Source organism: Leptomonas pyrrhocoris (genome assembly GCF_001293395.1).
Source record: "Leptomonas pyrrhocoris isolate H10 chromosome Unknown, whole genome shotgun sequence".
NCBI lineage: Eukaryota > Euglenozoa > Kinetoplastea > Trypanosomatida > Trypanosomatidae > Leptomonas > Leptomonas pyrrhocoris.
In genome coordinates, this window is record NW_015438361.1 from 114,432 (window position 1) to 136,039 (window position 21,608).

Below are 21,608 nucleotides of genomic sequence, written 5' to 3' on the forward strand. Positions count from 1 at the left end.
GAAGAAGAAAAAAACGGAAATTGTCGCTGTCTTAGAGTTCCTTTTCTATTACACCAGAATGTCATCTCGCCTGTTTAGCCATTTTTTCTATTTCTTTTTTTTTCTTTCTTCTTCCCTGTGAAGTGCGATGCTGCAAGTAGATGACTGTCAAATACCTTTTGGCATTTTTAAATTGTAGTGTTAACGATGAGAAGGAGACGATCTCTCTTGGTCAACGCGGCCCCGATGCGTCGGTGCGGCCTTGACGCGAGGTAGAAAAACGCGTGCCAGCACGCGGGCAATCTTGTTGCGAAATGTATTGGCCAGCTGGAAAAAGAAGAGGCAATAACTTCTTTCTGTTGAATAGTAATAGTAATAATAATAACAAAAAGACGCGAGCTTCTTTTCTGTCCGCCTGTCCTTTTATTTTCTGCCGGTCGTTGGTGCATCTTTATTGTGTTCACTTCGTCCCGCACGCGTTTCGCCTTCTTCTCCCGATTCCTCTTTTCCTTCTTTGAAAACTCCGTTCATCAGGCACCGACAGGCGGGTTTACCGAGCATAACCGCGTACACATAAAGTCATTGTCAACAACCCAATCCTTTATACCTTTCACCACCGCCTATATATATATATATATATATATTTCTGCAGCAAACGTTCTGCGCACTTCGCCACGCGCCGTGCGATGCAGCAATCAAGAAGTCGCTTTCGCGCCTCGAATGAGGGACTGCCGGGCACTTCCACTCTTCTCGATCGAAGAAGCGGCGGCGGCGCCTTCTCTGCCTCTGCTGCGGACCCACGAGCACCGTCCAGCAAGCCAAACTGCAACCCCCTCCATCTCGGTGACCTCCACGGTCACTTAACGAGCTCGTATGATGCAGACGAAGGCGACACGGCTGCCGACCTGCAAGCTGGCCACTTCCACAGCTCCGGTCGCTCTAGCCCCTCTCCTCCTCCGACGCCGCAACCCTTTCCAACCCTTTCGAATTCGGTTTTGGCACGCGTCCAAAGCGACTACCCCGCCGTCTACGCTGCCCTGCGCGTGTACGAGAAGGCGCTGCGGCACCACAGGGAGCGATTCCAAGCGAAGGAAACGGAGCTGCTTCGTTGCATCGGTGTTGGGGAGGAGCTGCTGGAACAAATTGACGCGTTAAAGGAGCGGTGCGAAACACTGGCGCGGGAGCGCGATGAGGCGGTGACCTCTGCAGGGACGCTGACGACGAGTGAGCAGGTGCATGAGCGAGCTGCTACAGCAGTGGCGGAGACGATGCAGATGAACGCGTCGCGTGCGGCAGAGGCGGCGACACGTGCGTGGGACGAAGAGAGGCGGGCCTTGGTGGAACAGTACGAAGCGCAGTGCTTGCGCTTTCGTGAGCAGCTGCAAGATGCACTGCAACAGGCGTCGAACGCCAGCGTGGAACAGCGGGAGCTGGAGTCGACGCTCCAACAAACGAGAGCGCAGCTCCATCAGACGGAGGAGCAGCTGAGAAAAGTCGAAACTGCCTATCAAGAGCGGGAGTCCTTCTATGCAACGCAGCGCAACCGTGAAACGCAGCAGCAGCAACTGTGGATGAAGCAGCAAGTGGCACAGCTGCAGCAGCAGGCGGACGTGGATAAAGAAACGGTACTCGCGGAGGCGACGGTGGAGCTGGAACGACTTCAGCGTGCCCTCGTGCGGGCAGAGAAAGAGCTGAAGGAGCAGCAGCGCTCGGCTGAGCGACCAGTGACGTTGTTGGCCGAGCCGGGAAACGCGACAACGCTGGAAATCGCACGCCTGCGCCGCCAAATTCGCCAACTGGAGGACATCAACCACGACCTTCAGACGCAGCTGCGATCCAAAAAGTTTGAATTGCGGCCTCAAGGCGGAGCTGACGAAGGGAGACTGGTTGCGCTGCATGGCCATTCGATGAACTCCGGCGCTATGCCCAGTAGCAGCAACAAAAGCCCCGTCTTTGGGTTTCCTGCAACGGATTCGCATCAGCAGACGTCTTTCGTTGATGATTCTTCTTCTTCTGCTGTTGTTGCAAGCTCAAGCGCTTCGCTGCAGAGGCGCCTTCAGGAGGAAAACGCACGTCTGCGCGACAAACTACAGGAGGTGGTCCGGCAAGCACAGGACGACGTGGACAAGGCGCACGAGGCACGACTAGAACTGCAGCAGCAGCTCAGGAGTGCCGCGGCGCAAATGCAGCTGCTGCGCGGCACCGTCATTGCTGGTTTAGAAGAGGAGCTGCGGCAGGCGAGAGAGCAGTTGGATGCGGCAGAGGCTCACGGCAGGGACTTGCAGGAGGTCGCGGACGCGTTCGAGGTACGCGCCGTCGCCCTCCAGAAGGAGCAGGCAGAGACGGCATCGCAGCTTGATGCGGAGCACCGTGCGTGCGAGCGACTCCAACAGGAACTGTGCGAAGCAAAAGAAATGATCCCTGCAGTCCAACAAAGAGTGGAGACGACGTTGGTGGAGTCACAGCACAAGGACGCGCTCATCGTTCGACTTCAGCGAGAGAAGCAGCAGCTGGTGGTCGCACTGCGAACACTGCAAGCACAAACCGGCACCATCGAAGAGGCGCTGTCGGCGATGCGCGCGAAGCACGAGGAAGGTACGGCGCAGAACGAGATGAACACCGCGCGCCTGCAGGAGCGGTGCGTGTTACTCGAGCACGAGCTAGCAGAGGCGAAGGAGGAGCGCGTGGCGCTGTGCGGTCGCCTGCGCGATGCGGAGGAAGCCGTCGACGTGCTGAAGGACGCACAACGCATCGCCAACGAATCGGTGCGGGACGCGCAGCGCGGCACCCAGGAAGCGAAAGAGAGGGCCCACGCCGATCTCGAGCGACTGCAGCAGCAGCAACAGGTCTGCAAGTCTCGCGCGACGGAAGCAGAGCAAGAACTGAGCCAGCTGCACAATCGGCTGCGGGAGATGACCCAGCGAGAACGAGAACACCAAGAGGAGCTGTTGAGAAAGGAGGAGGCGCTGCGGCAGAGTACGGACAAGACGACATCGCTCACGACAGAGCTTCACGAGCTGCGTGCGATGCTGTCGAGCCGCGAGGAGGCGGCACGCGAGCGGTGGCGGCAGCAGTACGCGCAGAACACCGCCGATCGGGAGCAGCTGCTCGCCAACAAAGAGCGTCAGATCGAGGCCTTACAGGAGCAGCAGCGGGAGCTGCGGCAGACGCTGACGAAACAAGAGGAGCGGCAAGAGCAGCTGCAGCAGCAACGGCAGCAGACACAAGCAGCGTTATCCGAAGCTGTGGCCAGCACGGCTGCGTACAAGGGGCGGATACAGGCACTGGAAGAAGAACTGGGTCGCCTTGCAAAGGAGCGGGCAGACGCAAAAGCGGAGCTGCGGCGGCTCTCCGAGAGGTACGAGCGCATGGAGGCCACGGGTGCCACAGCGGCAGGCGCGGATACCTCTGCCGCATCTCGCATAACGGAGCTCGAAACGAAGCTCACTGAGTACGATGTGGAACTGCGCAATGCCGAGCGGCAGCGACAACAGGCGCAGAAGACACTTCTGCAGCTTATTCTGACTTCTCCCACCGACGCTACGCAGCTTTCACGCCTAGGCAACGGTAATGGTCGCGGCTGGAACGATCTAGTGGAGGTGTTTGATGACGCGGTGAACAAGTTTGAAGCGCAGAGCGCCTTCGATTTCAATGCAAAACGCATAGGCGAAAGCGGAGGAGGCAACGTCAAGGCCGCTTCCGGCTCGTCAGCTCTACCCGACGCGTGCCAGCGTGCGGCGAGTGCCGTGCTTCGCGCCATCCGTGACTGGATTGAGCGCCTGCACGGCGATGATGACCAGCGCTGGGCCGCGCTGAAGAACGCGGTGCTGACGGCTTACGCTGCTCCCAAGAAGGCAGAGGAAAGAGAGGAGCTCGCTGACGCACACGACACTCCACCGCCGCCTTCTTCAATCCACAAAGAGGGCAGAGTGTACACCGCAGAGGAGCTGCGCGATCGCCTCACAGCTGCCAATAAGTGCTTTGCGACGACGCTGAACGAGCTGAGGACGCAGTGGGCCAGCGCTAACGCCGAATTGGCCAAAACGTCACAGCTGCTTCAGGACGAGCAAAACTGGAAAGCGGAAGTGGAGCAACTCCAAGCCGGACTATCGGCGAAGGAAGCTGAATGCGCAGCCACGCAAACTGCCTTGGACGATGCCCGCAAAAAGTACGCGGACGCTCTGCATACAACGGCGTCGCTGCAGACCTCCGTTGATCAACTTCGCCAAGACCTGGCTGAGCGTGAGGGTCGTCTGGCGGAGCTGGAGCACCGGTTGGAGGTTCGCACCGCAGAGATCCAGGCGGAGCGCGCGGAGTGGGTGGCGAAGTGGCAGGAGGGGCAGCGGCACCGTGAGAGGGAAAATGCAGACCACGAAGACGAGCTGCGTGCGCTGCGCACGCGACTTGTCGCAGCTGAAGACGCCACCACCGCATCGGCTGGTGAGTTGCGCAGGCAGTCGGAGGAGGCGCAGCGACAACTTCGCGCACAGCTGCAGGACCTCCAAAGGGGCGCAGCGACCACCGAGGCGAGTCTTCATCAGCAGGTGAACGCGCTGACGCAGGAAAAGGCGCGTGTGACGCAGGGTCTGCTGACGTTGAAGAAGGCGGTGGTTGGGCTGGAGGAACGCGTAAACACCACAGAAGCTGCTCTGAAGGCGAAGGAGGTGCAGCTGGCCACGGCGGAGAAGGCTTTACACGACATCAAGAAGGCGCATAAGCAAACGCTAGCGAATGGCGCCGCCGCTGAAGCCTTCGGGCAAGAGTCCATGACAAGCCAAATCGCCTCCCTTCAGTCGCAACTTCAGACTTCTCGGCAAGAGAGTGAGTCCATCACGAAAACGCACGCGGCGGCGAAGGCCGAATTGCTCGCGTTGCGCAAGGTGAACGCGTCGCTGGAGAGCCGGCTTGCGGAGGTCGAAGAGGATCGTGCGCCACTGCGGCGGCAGCTTCACAGCCTCCTCTCTTTTGCTGAAAAGTAAGGCAGCACCGGCCCTAAACTCGAGCTAGAGTTCTTTTGTTATTTCCTGCTATTAAAACCGTTGGGGTGCCGATAGAGTTTCTTCATCTTTTTCTGTTTGTAGAATAAAACATAGATATGGTTGCGTGTAATTGCTATTATTATTTTTTAAGTTGTTTACGCTGATTTGTTGGTGCCAGCTTTCTCAGCTTTTGCTTTTACATGGACACGCTAGATGCACATGTCACCACGGCCATGAATGGCTACACAAAACTTCGCGTTCAAGCAGCCCTGCTAAACGGGCGAATACTCGTTGGCAGCATACAATTCGTGGAAGACGAATGAGTCCTTATTTTCTTTATATATACGGAAGAAAGCGGATCAACTGCGTTTACGTGAAGCAACTTGACCAACTCGTTTCTATTGCCCTACAATGTCTGATAGGTAAGCCTTCGAGGCTCCGATAGACGTGCGCTTCTCTATACATTTTCCCTTCTATCTGTTTCACGCCGATTATTTCCTGATCAGCAAAGAAAGAAAAAATCCTTCGCTTTTTATTTCTCTCTTCTTAACTCTCATTTTTTTTTTAGCAGTTATTTTGCTGTCTGTCGCCAGATACTTGTACTGATTTCTTTACGCAAGAGTACCCCTTGTTGCCGAATCGTTTCTATTCTAAGTGCACCATCATTCTTTCCATTTACTCTCTCTGTTTTCTGCAGATTAAAACGTAGTCACATTCAGAAAATTACACGAGTGCTTTGCACCAAAGCTGAACCATCGGCTATTGTCTGAAGTTTTAGCCAGACCGATATCTTTTTCTCCTTTCTTTCTCGTAACGTAGTTTAATCGAAGCTTAGAGAAACAACAACAACAACAGAAAAACGATGAGTGCTGCCATGAATTTCGGAGAGAAGGAGCCGCCAGTGCACCCCAGCGGCCGTGCCCACGTGGCTCTCTACCCCAAAGGCGGTCTCACCTTCGGCTCCACCGGCCTCATGCCCAGCGCAGCCAACAACAGCGTCGCCGTCCAGCGCGCGCCGCTGCATCACCGCTTCAGCCCCGGCGTGCGGGCGGGGGTCTTGAGCGGGAAGCAGCACCCGCAGGGCCGCCGCCACCTCGACCCCAACTTCTTCACCAACTTATCCGATGACGCGAAGCGCGAGGAGGGCCGTTACGGCCGTGCGCACGTTGCTTCGGAGCAGCAGCAGCAAGCCGACGCGTACTACTCAACGAAGCAGTCGTCCGTGGAGCAGCCTCCGGGGGAGGAGTGCAATTTGTATCTCAAGTCCTACTACTACACCCCGCTGTCGAAGGCAGATCGTGCGTCTCCACCACCCAAGGTTCCCGTGTCGGACGTGGGCAACGGCGCGCAGAGCACCTCCTTTAAACTGGCGGAGGGCCGCCTGCGCCGCCTCAAGGCAGAGCACCCCGAGTACGAAGCAGAGGTGAACAAGGTGCTGCGCGAAGAGCACGGCGACTACGCGATTGTGAGGTCGCAGGAGAAGCTGTCCCGCAAGGCCGCCGTCGCCGAGTACGCGAAGGGCAGCGACGCCCGCGTGAAGCAGATTGCGGCGACAACCAAGTACCACGGCGCGCCAAACCTCGGCTCTCCAACCCCATCGATCGAGCGTAATGTGCCGTACGCGCTGGACGACTCGCGCAGCCGCCAGGACACGCAGCTGACGTCCAACTCCCACGTGCGGCTCTTCGACCAGCGCAACCGCCGCTCCGCACCCGTCGAGCCGCCTGTGAAGCCGCGCGACCGTCGCGAGCACGAGAGCCCCGTGCCGTACGACTCGGCGGACGTTTCGAAAGAGCAGTACCCCTCCCCGCCCCCCATCGGCGTGCGTCAGGGCATCTACGCGAAGCCGACAATGGTGCACATCGACCCGCGCAACCGCGAGCAGTGCGGCGAAGACGTCGACACTCTCAACTTCAAGCGAGCGCGTGCACGGAGCGGTGCGAGCCAGTCGCAGGAGAGCCGTCCAGATTTTATCTTTGGCACTGGTCCGGCGCCGCGGCAGCCACGCCCCACGCTGGCCCAGCGCACGGAGTCGCGATGGAAAGCGCAGGAGCGTGACGCCGAGGAGCGTCGCACCGGCAAAGCTTTCTACCCGCAGGCTTATCCAGAGACGTCGCTGTGGTAAGGTGGTGCGAACCGTGTAACACGGCTGCGCTGATGCAACCGTGGTGGGGATGTGGCTGAGCGCCGTTGTCTCGTACAGGACCCCAAAAGGCTCGCTGCTCGCTATCATTATTATTATGGATTCCTCAAGGAAGATATGAAAAGGTTCTTTCTTTTTTCCACACCCAGAAAGGCAAGTTCATCTTCAACGTTAAAAAAACTTGTGCTTTTCTCCTATTTTTTTGTCTCCTTGTGGCTGTAGCTTTGTGTCTTCCTGTTGTAGCGTGTAATAAGAAAACAAAGGCCTCGTATCGCGCGACCTGGAATTGTATTATCTATTTTTGCTTTGTTGCGTTAAAAGACTGGCATATTTTTTACTTCGTGTTTGGCGCCAAAACCTGGCGCGCCACCGTGTGAGAAAGGACTTCATCGTGGAAGAGGCTGGCCTTTTGTTTTCTACTACATGGCCCAAGTATATGTTACCTGTTTATATATATATATTTTTAGAGTACCCCATAAATATATATCTTTGTAAGTTCTCTTTTGTTTTTCGTTCACTCACGCTGCGACGCTGCACTTCATTGCGTCGCCTGGGTCGTACAGCTTCTCATTTGCACAGACGCCTTCCTGTATTTGCTACCCACAAAAATAATCATAAAATACAAAAAAGGACGAGAGGCAAGAAGAGAAGCCCCTCTTATTTTTCTTCTTCAAGGGCAGTGCTGGGTGAAGGACGGGAAAACGATGACACGTTGTGCTCGAGGGTGGAAGAAGTAACAACGAGAAAAAAGGAGCGGCATGCTCCTTCTTGTGAGAAGCGCCTTTTCTTCTTTTGTTTTGTTCTTCCGTTGTGGCGGGGAAAGGAGAGAGGCGCTGCGTTCCATTCAAACCAAAACTCTTTAACGCCTGCAAAGAAGAAAGGAAAGGAAAAAGAACGCGAAGGGAAATGAATCTACTGTGCGCTTGCAGCATAGCCCGCCATACGTATGTAACCCCCTCCCTCCTCGACTGCTTCTCTCTCCCTGATTTCGCACTCTTCTCCTGTCCCTGCACTCCAACGGTATCGCTCCATGGTGTACAATTGGCCTTTGCTATTCTTACTGATGCTGATTTCGAAAAAAATGCAGAAGAGGAAGAATAGTAGCACACAGACACACTCACATAGGCAAAGCACACAAAACATGAGTAATTTAGACCCCACCGGGCTCATGGCAGCACCGACGCTTTCGGAGGCTGTCAGTGCCGTCTTCAGCGAACAGGAGCGCGAAGCGCTGAAGTCCAACCTGCAGACTGAGCAGGTGGCACAGGCCAAGTACCTTCGCGCTCACCCTGAGGTAAGCCGTAGTCTGCAGGAAGGGCTGCGTCGCGTGCTGCAGACACAGCCAGACAATCCGGTAGCGGCTCTGACAGAATACTTCACTAGTGCGGAGTTTATGAATTATGAATGTAAGGGTGAGAGTGCCGCGTGACACAAGTTAAAAAGAAACGAGGCAGCAACATTGGGTTAGCCCGCCACACACACACACACACAGAAGTTTACCTTTTGCGGATGTTACCCACCGTCTGAAGTGTTTGCTGCTGGACTTCTCACCTGTGCGATTAAGACCATTGAGGGAGTCGTGGCCGCCTTAAAGTAACGTTGTATGTACACATGTATAGCTTCAATATGCCTCATGGAGGTGCACATCGGAGTGGGAGTGGCGAGGAAAGGAAAACAATCGCCTACCTTCTTTACTCGCTCAAAGACACCCACACCCACATACACACACTGTGAAAGCTGGTTGAACAGCGAAAAAAAAATAGTATTCATAGGAAAGAGCTTTGTTCTGCGAAAGCTATTGGGGCCAGCAACAATTGCAAGAAAAAGAGTCGTTTTTTTTTCCCCAGATGTATCTCTTGTAGGTTCCGTTGAAAGGTATGCTGAGGAGGCATCTTGTAGCTTGTAATAGTATGCGTCTGCGCAGGCCAATTCAAATGTGGTCTGACTCGTTGCTCATCGGAGTAAGTGTTATTTTAAGGCTGATTCACTTCCAGTGCTGTTCTTCTCCTCTTCGTTGTTTTCGCCGTTGATGCTCCTATGAAACAAACGCCTTCTCGTTCTGCAGCTGCCTTTCCTTATTACTCCATCAAACTTTGCTTGCATAGTTGCAGCACTAATACACGCCATGCGTCGCACGCGTTTGCGATGGATGTATCTCCCTCGGACGCCGAAGAAAAAGGAGAAGGACCACCCGCTGCAGATTCAAAACGCCCAGGAATTCCTCTATACGACGGCCGTCGTCGCTACTTTCACCTGCGTGGTGGCGGCCATCATGGCGCTGCGAAAGGTGCAGCAGCGCAACCGGCAGGCGAAGCAGGAACTCATGCGCAAACGGTGCGGCCAGAAGGTGGTCGTTATTGGTGCCGGCGCGGGTGGCTGCGCGACGGCCGCCCTTATCGCGAGCGCTTCACCAGATGTCCACATCACCGTGATTGAGAAGGATCGTCAGCAGATCTTTCAGGGCCAGGTGCCGCTCGCCCACGTGGGGCACCGCAGCTACGACTTGGGGACGACCACCGGCTTGGATTCCCTGCGCTCCCCCGCAACGTGGAACGTGACGCGGGATGCGAACCTGGTGATGGCGGAGGTGCTGAGAGTCGACCCGGAGGCACGGCAGGTGTACGTGCGGAGCTCGCCTGGTATGCTGGCCTCTGCGAAGTCCCTCGACGAGGAGACGCCCGCCACGAATGCTGTGAATTCTCTCGTGCGGTGGTGGCGCGGCGGGCCCAAGACGCCGGCGACCATCTCGATAAACGAGGACGGAAGCCCAAATCTGTCTGACGGCACGACAGTGTTCTCGTACGACGCGTTAGTTGTGGCGGCCGGGGCACAGCGTACCCTAGGTCACCTGCGCAACGAGCTACCACTGCATCAAATCGACAGCTACCGCATCGCGGTCAACCCTGGCACCACGCGTGACAGTCTCGCCACCGTCTTCGCCGGCAACATCGTGCACATCAAAATGCCCCCTGCTTCGTTTGTGTGGCAGATGGAGGCCGCTCGTGCGCTGGTGGGGAAGGGCAGCGGGAAGCAACGTGAGGGTTGTGTGACACTAGAGCTGGGAGCTCCGTCCACCACCGCCACCGCGGCGACGTCGGTCACCACCGGGCCAACGTCATCGGCGACGGACTCCGTCTCCTTTGAGGCGTTTGCGTCGTCGGAGGACCCCACCGTGCTGTCGACGCTGTGGAAAGCAGTTCGAGATCGCTGGGAGAAGAGGGGTGCGGCATCGACAATGCGCAGCTCCAATGACGGAGATAGCGAGGCTGCGGTTCTAGATGAAGTGGCGCTGCGTCTCGCGAGCGAAGCAGAAAAGAAGGCCACATCCTCGTCGTTGTGCGCTTCGTCTTCACGGTCGTGGCCGCTCTTCTTCTTATCGCAGTGGTGCATGCACTTCAGCAGCCGCCAGCACGACAGCACCTTCGTCTCCAGCACCAACACCATCTGGAAGTATCTCTGGTATTACAACAAGCTGAGCCTCTGCCAGCTGTTTGCGGTGACAGCCGATCTGCAGCCTATTGGGCCGGCTCCTCGCCAAGTAAATGAGGTGATTGAGCGCTTCTGGCGCGAGCGTCAGCTGGGTTGTCGGCACGGCCACGACAGGGAAGGAGATCGGTTCCACGTTTTGTATCACTCGTACGCGACGTCGCTTGACAGCCAAACCAACACCGTGACGCTGTACGATTACAAGAACAACGCCGAGGTGCGACTGCCTTTTCATTTAGTGGTGCTGGATCTGGCGTTGCGGGCACCGGGTTTTGTGCGGCAGAGCGGTCTGCATCGCACCCGGTATGTGGAGGAGTGCGTGTTGCCTGCGTTGACCGAAGGCGCTCGAACGGTGGCCGATGCGTGGGCGAAGGACACCTCACCTGAAAAGGCGAATGCTGGAGCGACAGTTCAAGCGCTTCGCAAGAATCCCCTGCTGGGCAAGACGAAGGCGGAGTTGGAGTCTATTTTCGCCGATGAGACCTCCTTCATGGATGTCGATCCCACCACTCTGCAGCACCGCCGCTTCTCTGACGTGTTTGCCGTCGGCGACGTGGCCGGCGTCCCCTCTGCAAAAAGCTACGGTGCCGTGTTTGCGCAGGTGCCGGTGGTAGTGCACAACGTGCGGCAGGTGCTGAAGGCACAGCAGATGGCGGCGAAGGGAGCGGCGGACACAGCCGTGGAACAGCGCGGGACGACATCTGAACTCACCACAGCGTCGACGCCGCCACTCCCGCGCCCCAACGCACGTTACACGGGCTATTCCTCCTACCATGTGATCATGACGACGTGGCGGGCGATGTGGCCCGAGATGCGCTACCCCGTTGATCCTTACGGCAACGCCAAACCCCTTCCATCGTTGACGTCAAGCGCCGCATCCCCGCAGGCGGAAGAAGCGGTGTTGCAGATGAAGGAGAAGTGGGATGTCGTGTCTCCGCTGACGTACTGCGATCATCACATGTGGAGCAACCTCGCCTGGCGCGATCCGCGCGGCTTTCTAAACGGTCTGTTCTACCAGTCGGCCTTGTATGAGGTGATGTACTTCTTCATCTTCAGCCGCGGACAATGGCACCCGCCGACGTGGTTCTCCGTTCCTACGTTCTCGTCGGAGGATGGCACGCCATGCGTGCCGTCTCTCGTGGATTTTCTGTAGTGCAAGTTTGTTGGTGGTGCACTTTCTATTTGTTTTGTTTTTCCATGTTGCACGATTCACAGATTACCTCAGAAACCTAAAAAAAGAATATGGGAACACATATTTGCTCGTTGCGGAGCCTTCATAGGGTGGCCACTGTTGCTGGGGTGGTGCTGCTGCTGGTCTCGCCAAGACGCGAAGGGCTTCTTCGTTCGCTGTTGTCTTTCGTGCCGTGAGGTACCACTCAACGCCTTTTTTTTTTCCTTTCACCTGCGCGCCACGACACTAGCGAAAGTGAAGGAATACGAAGGACACAGGTGAAAGAGCATCACATGGAAAATAGAACATGGGACTGCTCTCTTTGCCATCTACGTCGCCCTCCCCCCGTTTTTTTTTGGGGGGGGGGTTGCGGAGCGTTTCTTCGGTGCACCATCGCTGTTCGTTCTCTTTCTTTTTGCGCCACTCGCACGTCATCGTTTTCACACCTTTCTGGTCTTTGCCCCTCTCTCGCCCCACTGCACATGTGATCCCCTCCGTCAAACAGTACGGAGTACACGGCACACAACTGAAAAAGGAGGTGGTGAGAGAAGGAAGGGAAGTACGAACGTGATAGCATAGCTGCCACACACGCTGGTCGCCTGTGTTCTGCAGCTTTCCTTCCACATGACTGCCATAAATCCCCCTGATGATGCCAGCCACCTCAGCGTGGTGTCAGGGTCCAGTACCCACTAAGTGGGGAAGCCAAGAATCTGCAGCTTGTCCGCGTGTCCAATTACGGGCTTATTGGCTCGGCGGACAGGTCTGGGTCGTGCATATGCGGAAGAGACTTGCAGCAGGTCACATGTTCGATACAGCTCACAAAAACGCGTATCTACGGGTTACGCAAACCCTGCGATGGACTGCTGAAGTTATTTTCCTACTACGCCGTGGTGATGTTGAGCGCAACCCTGACTCGCCACAGGGTTTGTGCAGTTTAACGGAGGGGACCATTTCGTGGGGAGTAATAGTAATATCCTTCGTGCTTGGACGGAAATGACACATATGAAGAAAAAAGCGCGCATAAATCGCGTCGCACGTCGCGGAAGCTCCCGTGAGACTCATTTATCCTTTGTAGTAGACATTTGGCCAAGGACCCTACCGCGTCCCCGTAGTAGTATTAGCTAGGTAGTTTGTCCTGTGGGGGTTCGTGTTCTCACGTGTGGGTGTCGGCCTGGGGAGAGGACGAAAAACGGGGGCCGTCCTCCACGCGTGCCCCAGCCAGCCCCCATAGCTACTCCTCCTCCTGTTATCGGTCGGCCGGCCAGAATTCTCGACTGGCTCATAAGCGGACCCGGCGCCATCGCACGCCACCGCTGTCATCTCCGGATGCATCGGGAGTTATCAACAAGTGTGGATGGCCTCGATCCCACTGGGACCGTCGTGTGCGGTGCTCTGGACAAAAATCACCTTGTCGGCGCTGGTGTACGCATCCGCTGCGTCCAGAAGGCCTGGCTTCTTGCGGTAGCCCGGTTTGCCGAAGAGCAACACGCGAGGCCGCATCTTTCCAAGGGCTTCACCGACATCTCCTGGCTGCCCTTTGGCAAAGCCACAGCGATGTGCTCGCATGTACGTAGCATGCACGCGCAGTTCCCTCCGTCGGCCGTCAGCCACGTTCGCCAAGGCACTCGCGACCAGCATTGAAGCACAGCTGGCGCCTTGCGGCTTCCTCCGCGTAGAGATCGTGCGTCTCGATCTCCTCCGTCACACTCGTCGTGTGGCCGCCCTGAAGTTCCGTTTTATGGGGACTTGAAGTCCGCAGCTGTCCCGGCCGCAGCTCCAGCTCCTGGCACAAGTCGCGCTCGTATTCTCCCGCTGCCGGGAGTTCGCGCATCGCCCGCGTGAAAAACGCACACAGGCCATGTGCGATGGTCTAGGCAGCGCCGATGGCGACGCGGTAGAAGTGCGAGAAGAAGGAGGCGAGCATGTAGAGCCCGCCGTCGTCGCTACCGCGCTCCTGTCGCCCGCACACCCCAATGCTCCATCTCCAGGTTCGGCCACACTTGGAGAAGACCTCTGTGCAGGTCGTGCAGTTGCAGTCGCCGCTGTTCTCGACGATGGCGTTAGAGGCGGGAAACCTATCCCTCTTACGGGAGGTGGAGGAGCTGGTGGGTGGCGCCGACGAGGGGCGTGGGGAGCGGGGCTGGCGTTGTTTTTACGACAAGAAGCCCGTCCCCCGTCTTTCTGGGCGGGGGTTACGCCCCGATACTTGGGCCGGATGGACAGCAGATGGCTGCCCTTCACACCACTGTGTCGGAGCAGTCAGTGGCTAAATTGCAGCGCCAACTCTCGGCGTTGCAGCGGGCCATCAGTGTCCTAAACCCGCCGAAGAAGGCTTCGAAGCAGTCCTCCGGCCCACCTCGCCAAGTTCCCCCAGCGTCCTCGAGGGGGAAGCAGCCTCCGTACCCCGCGCAAACTCCGCAGGTGATGTGGAGGGGTGGCGGCACGGAGGGGAGCACGTTGAGTCCATCGACGTGGAGCCCACCTTACAAAACTGAACCGGTCTGTCACAGACGATGACAGCGTCTTTGCGGAGGACTGCTTCGAAGCCTTCTTCGTCTGGGTCAGGCCACTGAGCGACCGCTGCAACGCCGAGAGTTGGCGCTGCAATTCCGGAAGAGTGACAGGTTCTCCGCCTCCAACCCCATCGTCGGGAACAGCGGCGACTGCAACTGCACGACCCACTTGCCGTGTGTGTCCGCCCTCTGTCCGTACAGGCGTCGAGCCAGGAACCAGTTGTGGTACAACGCTTGCTCGCTGGGAGGCACCTTCAGAAGGATCGCTGCCAGGTGGAGTGCCTCGTACTCCGTGTCCTCAAGGGAAGGAAAAAGCATGTATGCCGCGACCATCACCTCCATTGGGGGGGAGGCCTCCGTGCCGTGCCCGTGCTACAAACTCGCTCTGTAGCCTGGCCCGCACCTCGGACATGTTGTCCTTGTTGCCCACCTCCACCTTCATCTGGTGGTGCCAGGTCTCCGCAAGTTCCGTCTTGCGACGCCACGGCTCAATCTTCTTCGGTTCTTCCGACTGGAGGAAGCTGGAGAGGGATTTCCCTCCCCCCAAAACCGTCCGGCGTCTCGCCGCCCACAATTCTCGCCACAGTCGCTTCTTCGCACTTCTTGATAGCGCTGGCGACAGCGAGATCGTACGCCGCTTGGGTCGTCGACCCTCTATCCTTGAGGGCCGCCAGTTGGGCGATGTGCTCCTGAAGGGCGGACATTGTATGGGTGAAGAGGCGATGTGGTGAGACGAGCTGTGTGTGTGGAGAGAACACCAAAACACAAAGCTTGAGGTCGTTGGGGCGGGTGGGAGAGAGCTTCGACTTTACACGTCGTAGTCAAGGGAAAAGGGGGAGAGGAGCAAAGGGGATGCAAAGTAAAGCGCTGACCCGCATGCACCCGATGCCCCCTTGCCCTGTCGCCATGCCACCCTTGGCAATGTTCAGCTTCTTCTTCACAAAGGTGTGACATCTGTTTTGCATCGATCTCTCTCTCGTACCCGTAAATCTTCCTGAAATAGAGTCCGCGACACGTTATAACCTGCTTCGGTCGCGCTTTAACCAAGGTGCCCGCTGATTTGCGAGGCGCTTTTTGAGAGCACCACAGTCGCCCACAGCGTCGTGCACAAATGCCCTCTTTAGGAGAACTCTTGCACTTTATGGTTTTCCTTTCCTTTCCTTTCCTTTCTCCGTTCGCCGTCAAACACACACACACACACAACAAAGCGGTGGTTCTTGCAGAGTCACCGATAATCCGCGACACGACACAGAAGGGAAGGTACGTTGTATGTGTTATGGGTGCTGGCGGGCAACCACAACTACCACCCCAACTATTTTTTGTAGACGCTTTATAATCAAAGCGTGCCGTTCTTTGCGTGTGTCACGCAAGGGTGCTATTTACGCTAGAATTGGAGTCTACCTTGTTCTGCTGTTCTACCAAAAGTGCGGTTTTTCTCCCCTCCGCGCTCACGATATTGTTGCTGGTGGAGTTGATTGTCCTTGATCATTGCCCGGGTTTTTTTTTCAGCTATTCTTTCTTCATTTTTTTTTTGTGTACGTCTGTGGTGAACCGTGTCTATCGCTCCTTCTCTCTCTCTATATATAATTGGTTTCTAATTCATTCGACTCATATATAGATACGTGTGTGCAAGTGTATCTTTTCATCTCCCTCTTCCCCCTTTCTTCCATTTTCACTCTCCTGACTTTTTCTGTTCTTATCCGCTCTGCCTCTTTTCCTTTTCCTTTATCCTTTTTTTCTTCTTGAACATTTGTGCCTCTACTTGTCTTTGCTCTTTCGGTGGGCTGTCTTCTGCTCTTGTCCTTTTATACATATAAAATCCCTCTTTCCTGTTTTTTTTTTGTTTAACGTACGAGCTGCCTTTTTCGGTTTCCGTGGTCGTATCTCTGCTCGGTTTTGGTGATGCCCCATCGGGGAGAGGTTTTGTTTCTTCTGTTTAGTTTGGATCTGCATTTTCGTTCTTGTTGCCTTGCTGTTCATTTGGTCTTCGTAATACACCCTTTTTATTTTATTTTTCCTCCAGCGTAATCAGCATCGCTGTTGGCGACATGTCCGGCGAAGACCAGCGCCCTGTGTTGCGAGTGGCAACCCTGCCCGGTGCCAGCGCCGCCTACGGGCTACCCCCGATCACTGCACGTCGAGTAGCGTCCCGAGACGACAGCGATGATTCGATTCAACTCAACGCACCGCTGCACTCTTCTCGACCTTCCGCCGGGACACAGCTAACGACTCATTCGGTGGCCGCGACGCTGCCCCCCATGCCGCTTCCCAATGGACGAATGGAGTCATCCTCACCTGCGAGGGCACCGATGACGTCGACCAACCCACCTGTCCTCCCCGCGAACGCGCTGCCCACCACCCGTACCACCACCGCTGCCGACGCAAACACCGTGCCACCGCTCGCCACAGGCAACTTCATGGATCATGACAAGGACATGGACCTCGACGCCCCGAATGGCTTTGAGACGTTGGACGCGAGGGCAAACTCCCTCATGAACGGCTACGAGGTCCCCAGTTTTGTCATGTCAGCTGGTGGGCTGCAGGCCCTCTCATTCCTGCTCGACCACCGCGATGATATCGTGGCCGATGCTTCGTCGCCGAAAGCGGCCGGGGCGGAGCCCTCCACGCTGGAGCCCAAGTCTAGCACCCGAAAAGACGGCGACAAGGTGGGGGAGAGCGGAGGCACGATCCCAGTGGTGCAGTCGCACATCCTCGCCAGACTCGCCACGCGCTTTCACACAAGCGACCACGCGGAGGACGAGGACGACTGGTACAACATGACCAGCGTTAGTCGAAGCGAGCAGAGAACGACGGAGAGCAACACTTCCCCAGAGAGGGACAAGGAGACCACGGAGGCGGCGGCGGTGGAGAGCGAAGGGTGGTCCGAAGCGCGCTCTGACGGGCGCAACTCACCGACACCGACGCCCTCAGCGCAAAGCAGCTCCATTTTGATGCCCACCGCCCACCGTCGCACGCGCAGCTTCGAGGAAAGCTTCGTCGACCAAAAGTCTTTTGTTAACCGCGTCGTCATGCGGCAGGAGACGTACGCCGATGTGCAGTGCTTCCGCGCCAGTGCGTACATCGTCTCCTTCTTCGAGGACCACGGCTACAACGTTGACGAGGATCGCAGCGCCAGCTCAAGGTCGACGCAGTCGAGCCGACATAGCAGCCGCAGCAGCCGCAGCAGCCGCAGCCCAGTTGCGGTGGTACACGGGACCGACTTTGTGGAGCGCTCACCGCGGCGTGTGCCCACCGACGAGGAACGAAAGGCCGCCTTCCACACCAGAAATATGGAGGAGCTCTATGCGACCGTGGCTGAGGTCTATCGGGTGGCTGGCATTCCAAAGGGGTATTTGGATGCGTTACACATGTCGGAGGTGCATCAGGGCACCCGCTCGCTTCGACCGCAGGATGCGCGTCACCACGGCCACCGCAACGTTCCCGTGACTCCACCGTGTGGCGAGGACGACGAGGAGCCGAATGTGCTGATGCGAGCGACGGAGGTCGTACTCGCAGATTACGACATTGAGAACGCGATCTACGAAGCCTTTGGGCGCGATGACATGATGGGTGGAGGCCACGGGTACGCACCTGGTGCATCGCGCGGCAAAAAGGGCGGTAAGAACGGCGCGTGCCGGACTCGCGACAATCGCGAGGATAAGCAAATCGTGGTCCAGAAGAAAAACAATGACATGAAAGGACACAGCTCCACAACGAAGGTGGCGGAGGAGACGCCAGCCACGGCCAAGCCACACCGACCAGCGCGGCGAGGCAGCGCGTATGAGTTCATGCTGAAGATGCTGTGGAAGAACGCGGTGCACTTTTACTACCAACACAACGCCATGTCACTCTTCACGCTCAAGTTTGTGAAGAGAAGCGGCAACGTGTCCATTAAAGGGAGAGTGTTGCGGCTGCACAGCTGGGACGACGCGAAGCGTGGCTACCTGGTCACCGGCGTGTTTGACCGCACCTCGGGGTACCCAAAGAACTTCAAAGACCCCTTCACACACGACCTCTACGCGGAGGAAATGCACGGGGGCGCCTCCACTACCTTCCCGGCGCCGACCATGACGCGGCAGCACGGCGCCGTCAATGCCCGCTGCGCGCCCGCCGAGGACGGCGTCACGCTGTACGGGTGCTCCATTGTGCGGCAGGCCGACGTCTACGGCATCTTCGATGGACGTGTGTACGGCTGCCAGGTCGCCCGGGCAGATCGGGACCACCGCCGCACCGCGATGCACGCAGCCATCCAGTCTCTCGCCCACTACCGCAACCTCTTTCCGAGAGTTCCGAGTCTCTTCCGCATTTTGCACCCACAGGACCGGTATCGGTATCCCGTGGTGAACCCGGTGGGTGGGATGTACTGCGTGCCGCTGATCGTGAACGGCGCGGCGCGGCTTGTTAAGGTGGACGACGTGGTGCCGATGGACCCCGTCACCGGCATCTTCCGCTGCTTAACCTCGAGCGCCAACGAGTTCTTCCCGACGCTGCTCGAGAAGGCGCTGCTGAAGGCGAACGGCGGTGGCGTCAACGTGACGCTGATGGAGAGCAACCAGGTGATGCACCAGCTGTGCGGGTGGATTCCGCAGACGCTGTACTTCTTCATCGACAGCGCCGGCAACGAGCTGTACTGGGACGGCATGCTGTACGCCTCCGAGATGTGGGATCAGCTGACGGATATGTACCGCCAGGGCCGTATGGTGATGTCGCTCGTGAGGCTGAGGGAGAGCGAGGAGGCGAAGAATGCGACGGCGTTTGTGCGTCATGGACCGCTGAGCCGCACCCGCAGCTTCTTCGCGCCGGTCTCCTTTCCCGTGGTGGATGTGATCTCGCGCATCGACAACACGGAGAGCAAGGTGGGGCGCCACATTCGGGCTGTCATGCTGCGCGACACGACGAAGGACCCGACGCAGGCCGAGTTTGTGCCGCCGGTGCTGACGTCCCTGTCGGAGGCGGTGCTGAGCAGCATCGGTTACAGCGCCGTCCACCGCGAAGCAGGCGTGTTCTGCCTGACGTGGGAGGAGGCCGCGGCGTACTTCGATCACTGTTCCATGAGCCTCAACCCATCCACGCTGTGGAGCAAGAATGGTACGCGACTGAAGCCGAAGGAACCGACGCGGCTGTGCTGCCACGGCGTGTACGACGCGGACTTGATGGATAGGGAGATGTACTACCAACCACAGTTCCACATTTGCTGCAACCACGTTGCGGCCAGCACGCAGGTTTTTCTCGTGTACACCCCACACACGTCGTCGCAGTACCCGCTGCCGTGGCCCTGCGATGGGCTCTCTGTCGACACGGTGGACAGCTGCTCCGACGGCGGGGTGCAGCTGCGGCTGCGCGTGTACGAGGTGACGACGCTGCCCTCCATCGTGCAGGTGGCGCGCAACCGGGACGGCCGGCCCGCGCAAACGTGCACCTTCGGCAACTGCGTCGCTCGCCGCCTCACCGGGGAGTCAGAGTCACCGTGGCAGATGTCGGGCCACTTGATTTCGTCGATGGCAGCCATACACGTGGCACCGTGGATGAAGACTGCGTTGGCGGGCACCAGCGGCTACTCCAACTCAATGCTCAGCATTGCCTTTGACGTCTCGCCTGGGACACGCCAGTACGTGGTGGTGATGGAGGCAAGAACCGCCTCTGCCTTTCGAATAGAGGAGCGACCCAACAGCTTCTCGTACACCTTGACCTTGTACAGCGACCTGGACCCGTTGGAGTTGGGGAATCCAAGGTGTGTGCCATTTGTGGGCGGGCGTGCCGCGCAAGGAGCAGCAGAGGAGAGCACGCCGCGCACGCGTAAGTCTCGCCTGCAGCAGTTCCTCGAAGGCGATGAAGGGCAGCGTAAGCTGAATGGACCGACAATTGCGATGCACTCCATTCCACCCAGCTTGAACGTCAACTCGCGCACTGTGCAGGGCACGTGGTCGCGGAGCACCTTTCGGCAGCGCATCGTGTTGCTGCGGGAGAACGGCATGTCCGCTGAAAAAATGTGGGTCGGTCCGCAGTACCACCTGCACCTCAGCCAACCGGACGAGTTCTGCATTCGGCTGTGTCGCACCGGCGGTGACCTGAGGGTACGATTTCCAGCATCGTTGAAGCTGCTTCTGGTGCGAAAAATTGTGAAACAGACGGAGGCACTCGAGGGATCCGCGGCGGATCAGTGTGACTTGGTGCTGGCGAGTCGCGGTCTTGACACAAGGGGGGTAGCGCTGTCTTCCGTCACGCCGCACACGGTGTTGCTGGACCGCAACGAGGTTCTGGTACCCGGACAGTTACGGATGCGGCAGGAATATCACGCGATGGTGTACCTCAGCGCCTTCGTTCTGCCACGCGACAAGGTGAAGGAGGCGGCCTATTTCCTTCTTATCCGGTACGCCAACCCTGCTGAGAGCGTGCGGTGGCTTGTGGTACGCGCTTTCGCGGAAGGGCTGCTGATCTCACCCGAAGAATGCCGCGTGCGGTTTATGGGTAAGGTCGTTTCGCAGGACACGGAGCTGCGCAAGCTGTTCGCCGACGCGCGTGCGGGCTACACCTTTGATGAGAGAAGCGGTGCGTGGAGGCTGTTGATGCAGGAGGAGGCGGGGCTCGGGCTCGGGGAGGATGTGTTAAGCTTAGGTCTGTACTTCGACGTGGAGCTCGAAAACACATCGCCGTTTACGGAGACGCACTTCCCCGAAAACGAGCCGACCGGTAGACTTGTGACGCGGCTGCGACACTGCGCACGGACGATGCTCTTCACTGGCTCGGGGCAGCGCACCAAGACGCTACGAGCCCTGGCACACATCAGCGGGCTCATACGGCAGTCCGGCCTGACTGAAGACAGGATCGAGTTTCTCCTCGGCATTGCACGCGGCATAGCGACGTGGTGCAGCAGGAGCGCGGGCCGCGCAGCCACGGCATCCACCGCGCCACCCCAAAGGCTGCCCCTGTTGCCGGCAGGGGACTACGTCATTGCCCCCTGCTTCGTTCCAGATGTCCCCAACGAACAGATGAGGACCTTAAAACCGCATCTACGAAATGCTCCCGGCGATATGCAGTCGGTGACTTTCGAACTGAAAGTGGAGTTGCTGCGACAGCATGTGGAGCTGAAGGCCATAGCTAGCACCGTGGAGCCGCAGATCAATAACGCTGTCCCGCTACGCTCTTTGGTAGACGAGTATCTTCCACAGTATTGACGTTGTGTGCGTAGGTGTGCGTTGACGAAGCTCTAGAAGCAAAAAAAAATTACCGTACCACACAGCTTCTTTTCTTTTTTTGGGGGACGGAGATGATGGGAGAGAGTGCCAAGGCGACAACTGCGGGGAAAAACAAAACAGTATTTTTTGGTTAATGATCTC

The 21,608-nt window shown here is 57.6% G+C and overlaps 6 protein-coding genes across 6 annotated transcripts; all 6 read left to right on the forward strand.

Annotated features, from left to right (window-relative positions):
* Positions 1–511: 511 nt before the first annotated feature.
* On the forward strand, positions 512–4,958 carry ABB37_03185 (hypothetical protein; the record flags this gene model as incomplete). The annotated part of the gene is made up of 1 exon (XM_015800441.1): positions 512–4,958. The coding sequence occupies exon 1, from the start codon at positions 666–668 to the stop codon at positions 4,956–4,958; it is 4,293 nt and encodes a 1,430-aa protein (XP_015660448.1). The 5' UTR covers positions 512–665.
* Positions 4,959–5,524: 566 nt separating this feature from the next.
* On the forward strand, positions 5,525–7,083 carry ABB37_03186 (hypothetical protein; the record flags this gene model as incomplete). Its single annotated transcript, XM_015800442.1, has 1 exon — positions 5,525–7,083. The coding sequence occupies exon 1, from the start codon at positions 5,821–5,823 to the stop codon at positions 7,081–7,083; it is 1,263 nt and encodes a 420-aa protein (XP_015660449.1). The 5' UTR covers positions 5,525–5,820.
* A 1,098-nt stretch (positions 7,084–8,181) lies between these two features.
* On the forward strand, positions 8,182–8,530 carry ABB37_03187 (hypothetical protein; the record flags this gene model as incomplete). The annotated part of the gene is made up of 1 exon (XM_015800443.1): positions 8,182–8,530. Exon 1 carries the CDS (start codon positions 8,243–8,245, stop codon positions 8,528–8,530), a length of 288 nt encoding a protein of 95 aa, XP_015660450.1. The 5' UTR covers positions 8,182–8,242.
* Positions 8,531–9,164: 634 nt separating this feature from the next.
* On the forward strand, positions 9,165–11,740 carry ABB37_03188 (putative mitochondrial hypothetical protein; the record flags this gene model as incomplete). The annotated part of the gene is made up of 1 exon (XM_015800444.1): positions 9,165–11,740. The coding sequence occupies exon 1, from the start codon at positions 9,227–9,229 to the stop codon at positions 11,738–11,740; it is 2,514 nt and encodes an 837-aa protein (XP_015660451.1). The 5' UTR covers positions 9,165–9,226.
* Positions 11,741–12,261: 521 nt separating this feature from the next.
* On the forward strand, positions 12,262–12,755 carry ABB37_03189 (hypothetical protein; the record flags this gene model as incomplete). Its single annotated transcript, XM_015800445.1, has 1 exon — positions 12,262–12,755. The coding sequence occupies exon 1, from the start codon at positions 12,405–12,407 to the stop codon at positions 12,753–12,755; it is 351 nt and encodes a 116-aa protein (XP_015660452.1). The 5' UTR covers positions 12,262–12,404.
* A 3,825-nt stretch (positions 12,756–16,580) lies between these two features.
* ABB37_03190 (putative calpain-like cysteine peptidase) lies at positions 16,581–21,446 on the forward strand (the record flags this gene model as incomplete). Its single annotated transcript, XM_015800446.1, has 1 exon — positions 16,581–21,446. One exon carries the CDS (start codon positions 16,581–16,583, stop codon positions 21,444–21,446), a length of 4,866 nt encoding a protein of 1,621 aa, XP_015660453.1.
* Between the last annotated feature and the right edge of the window lie 162 nt (positions 21,447–21,608).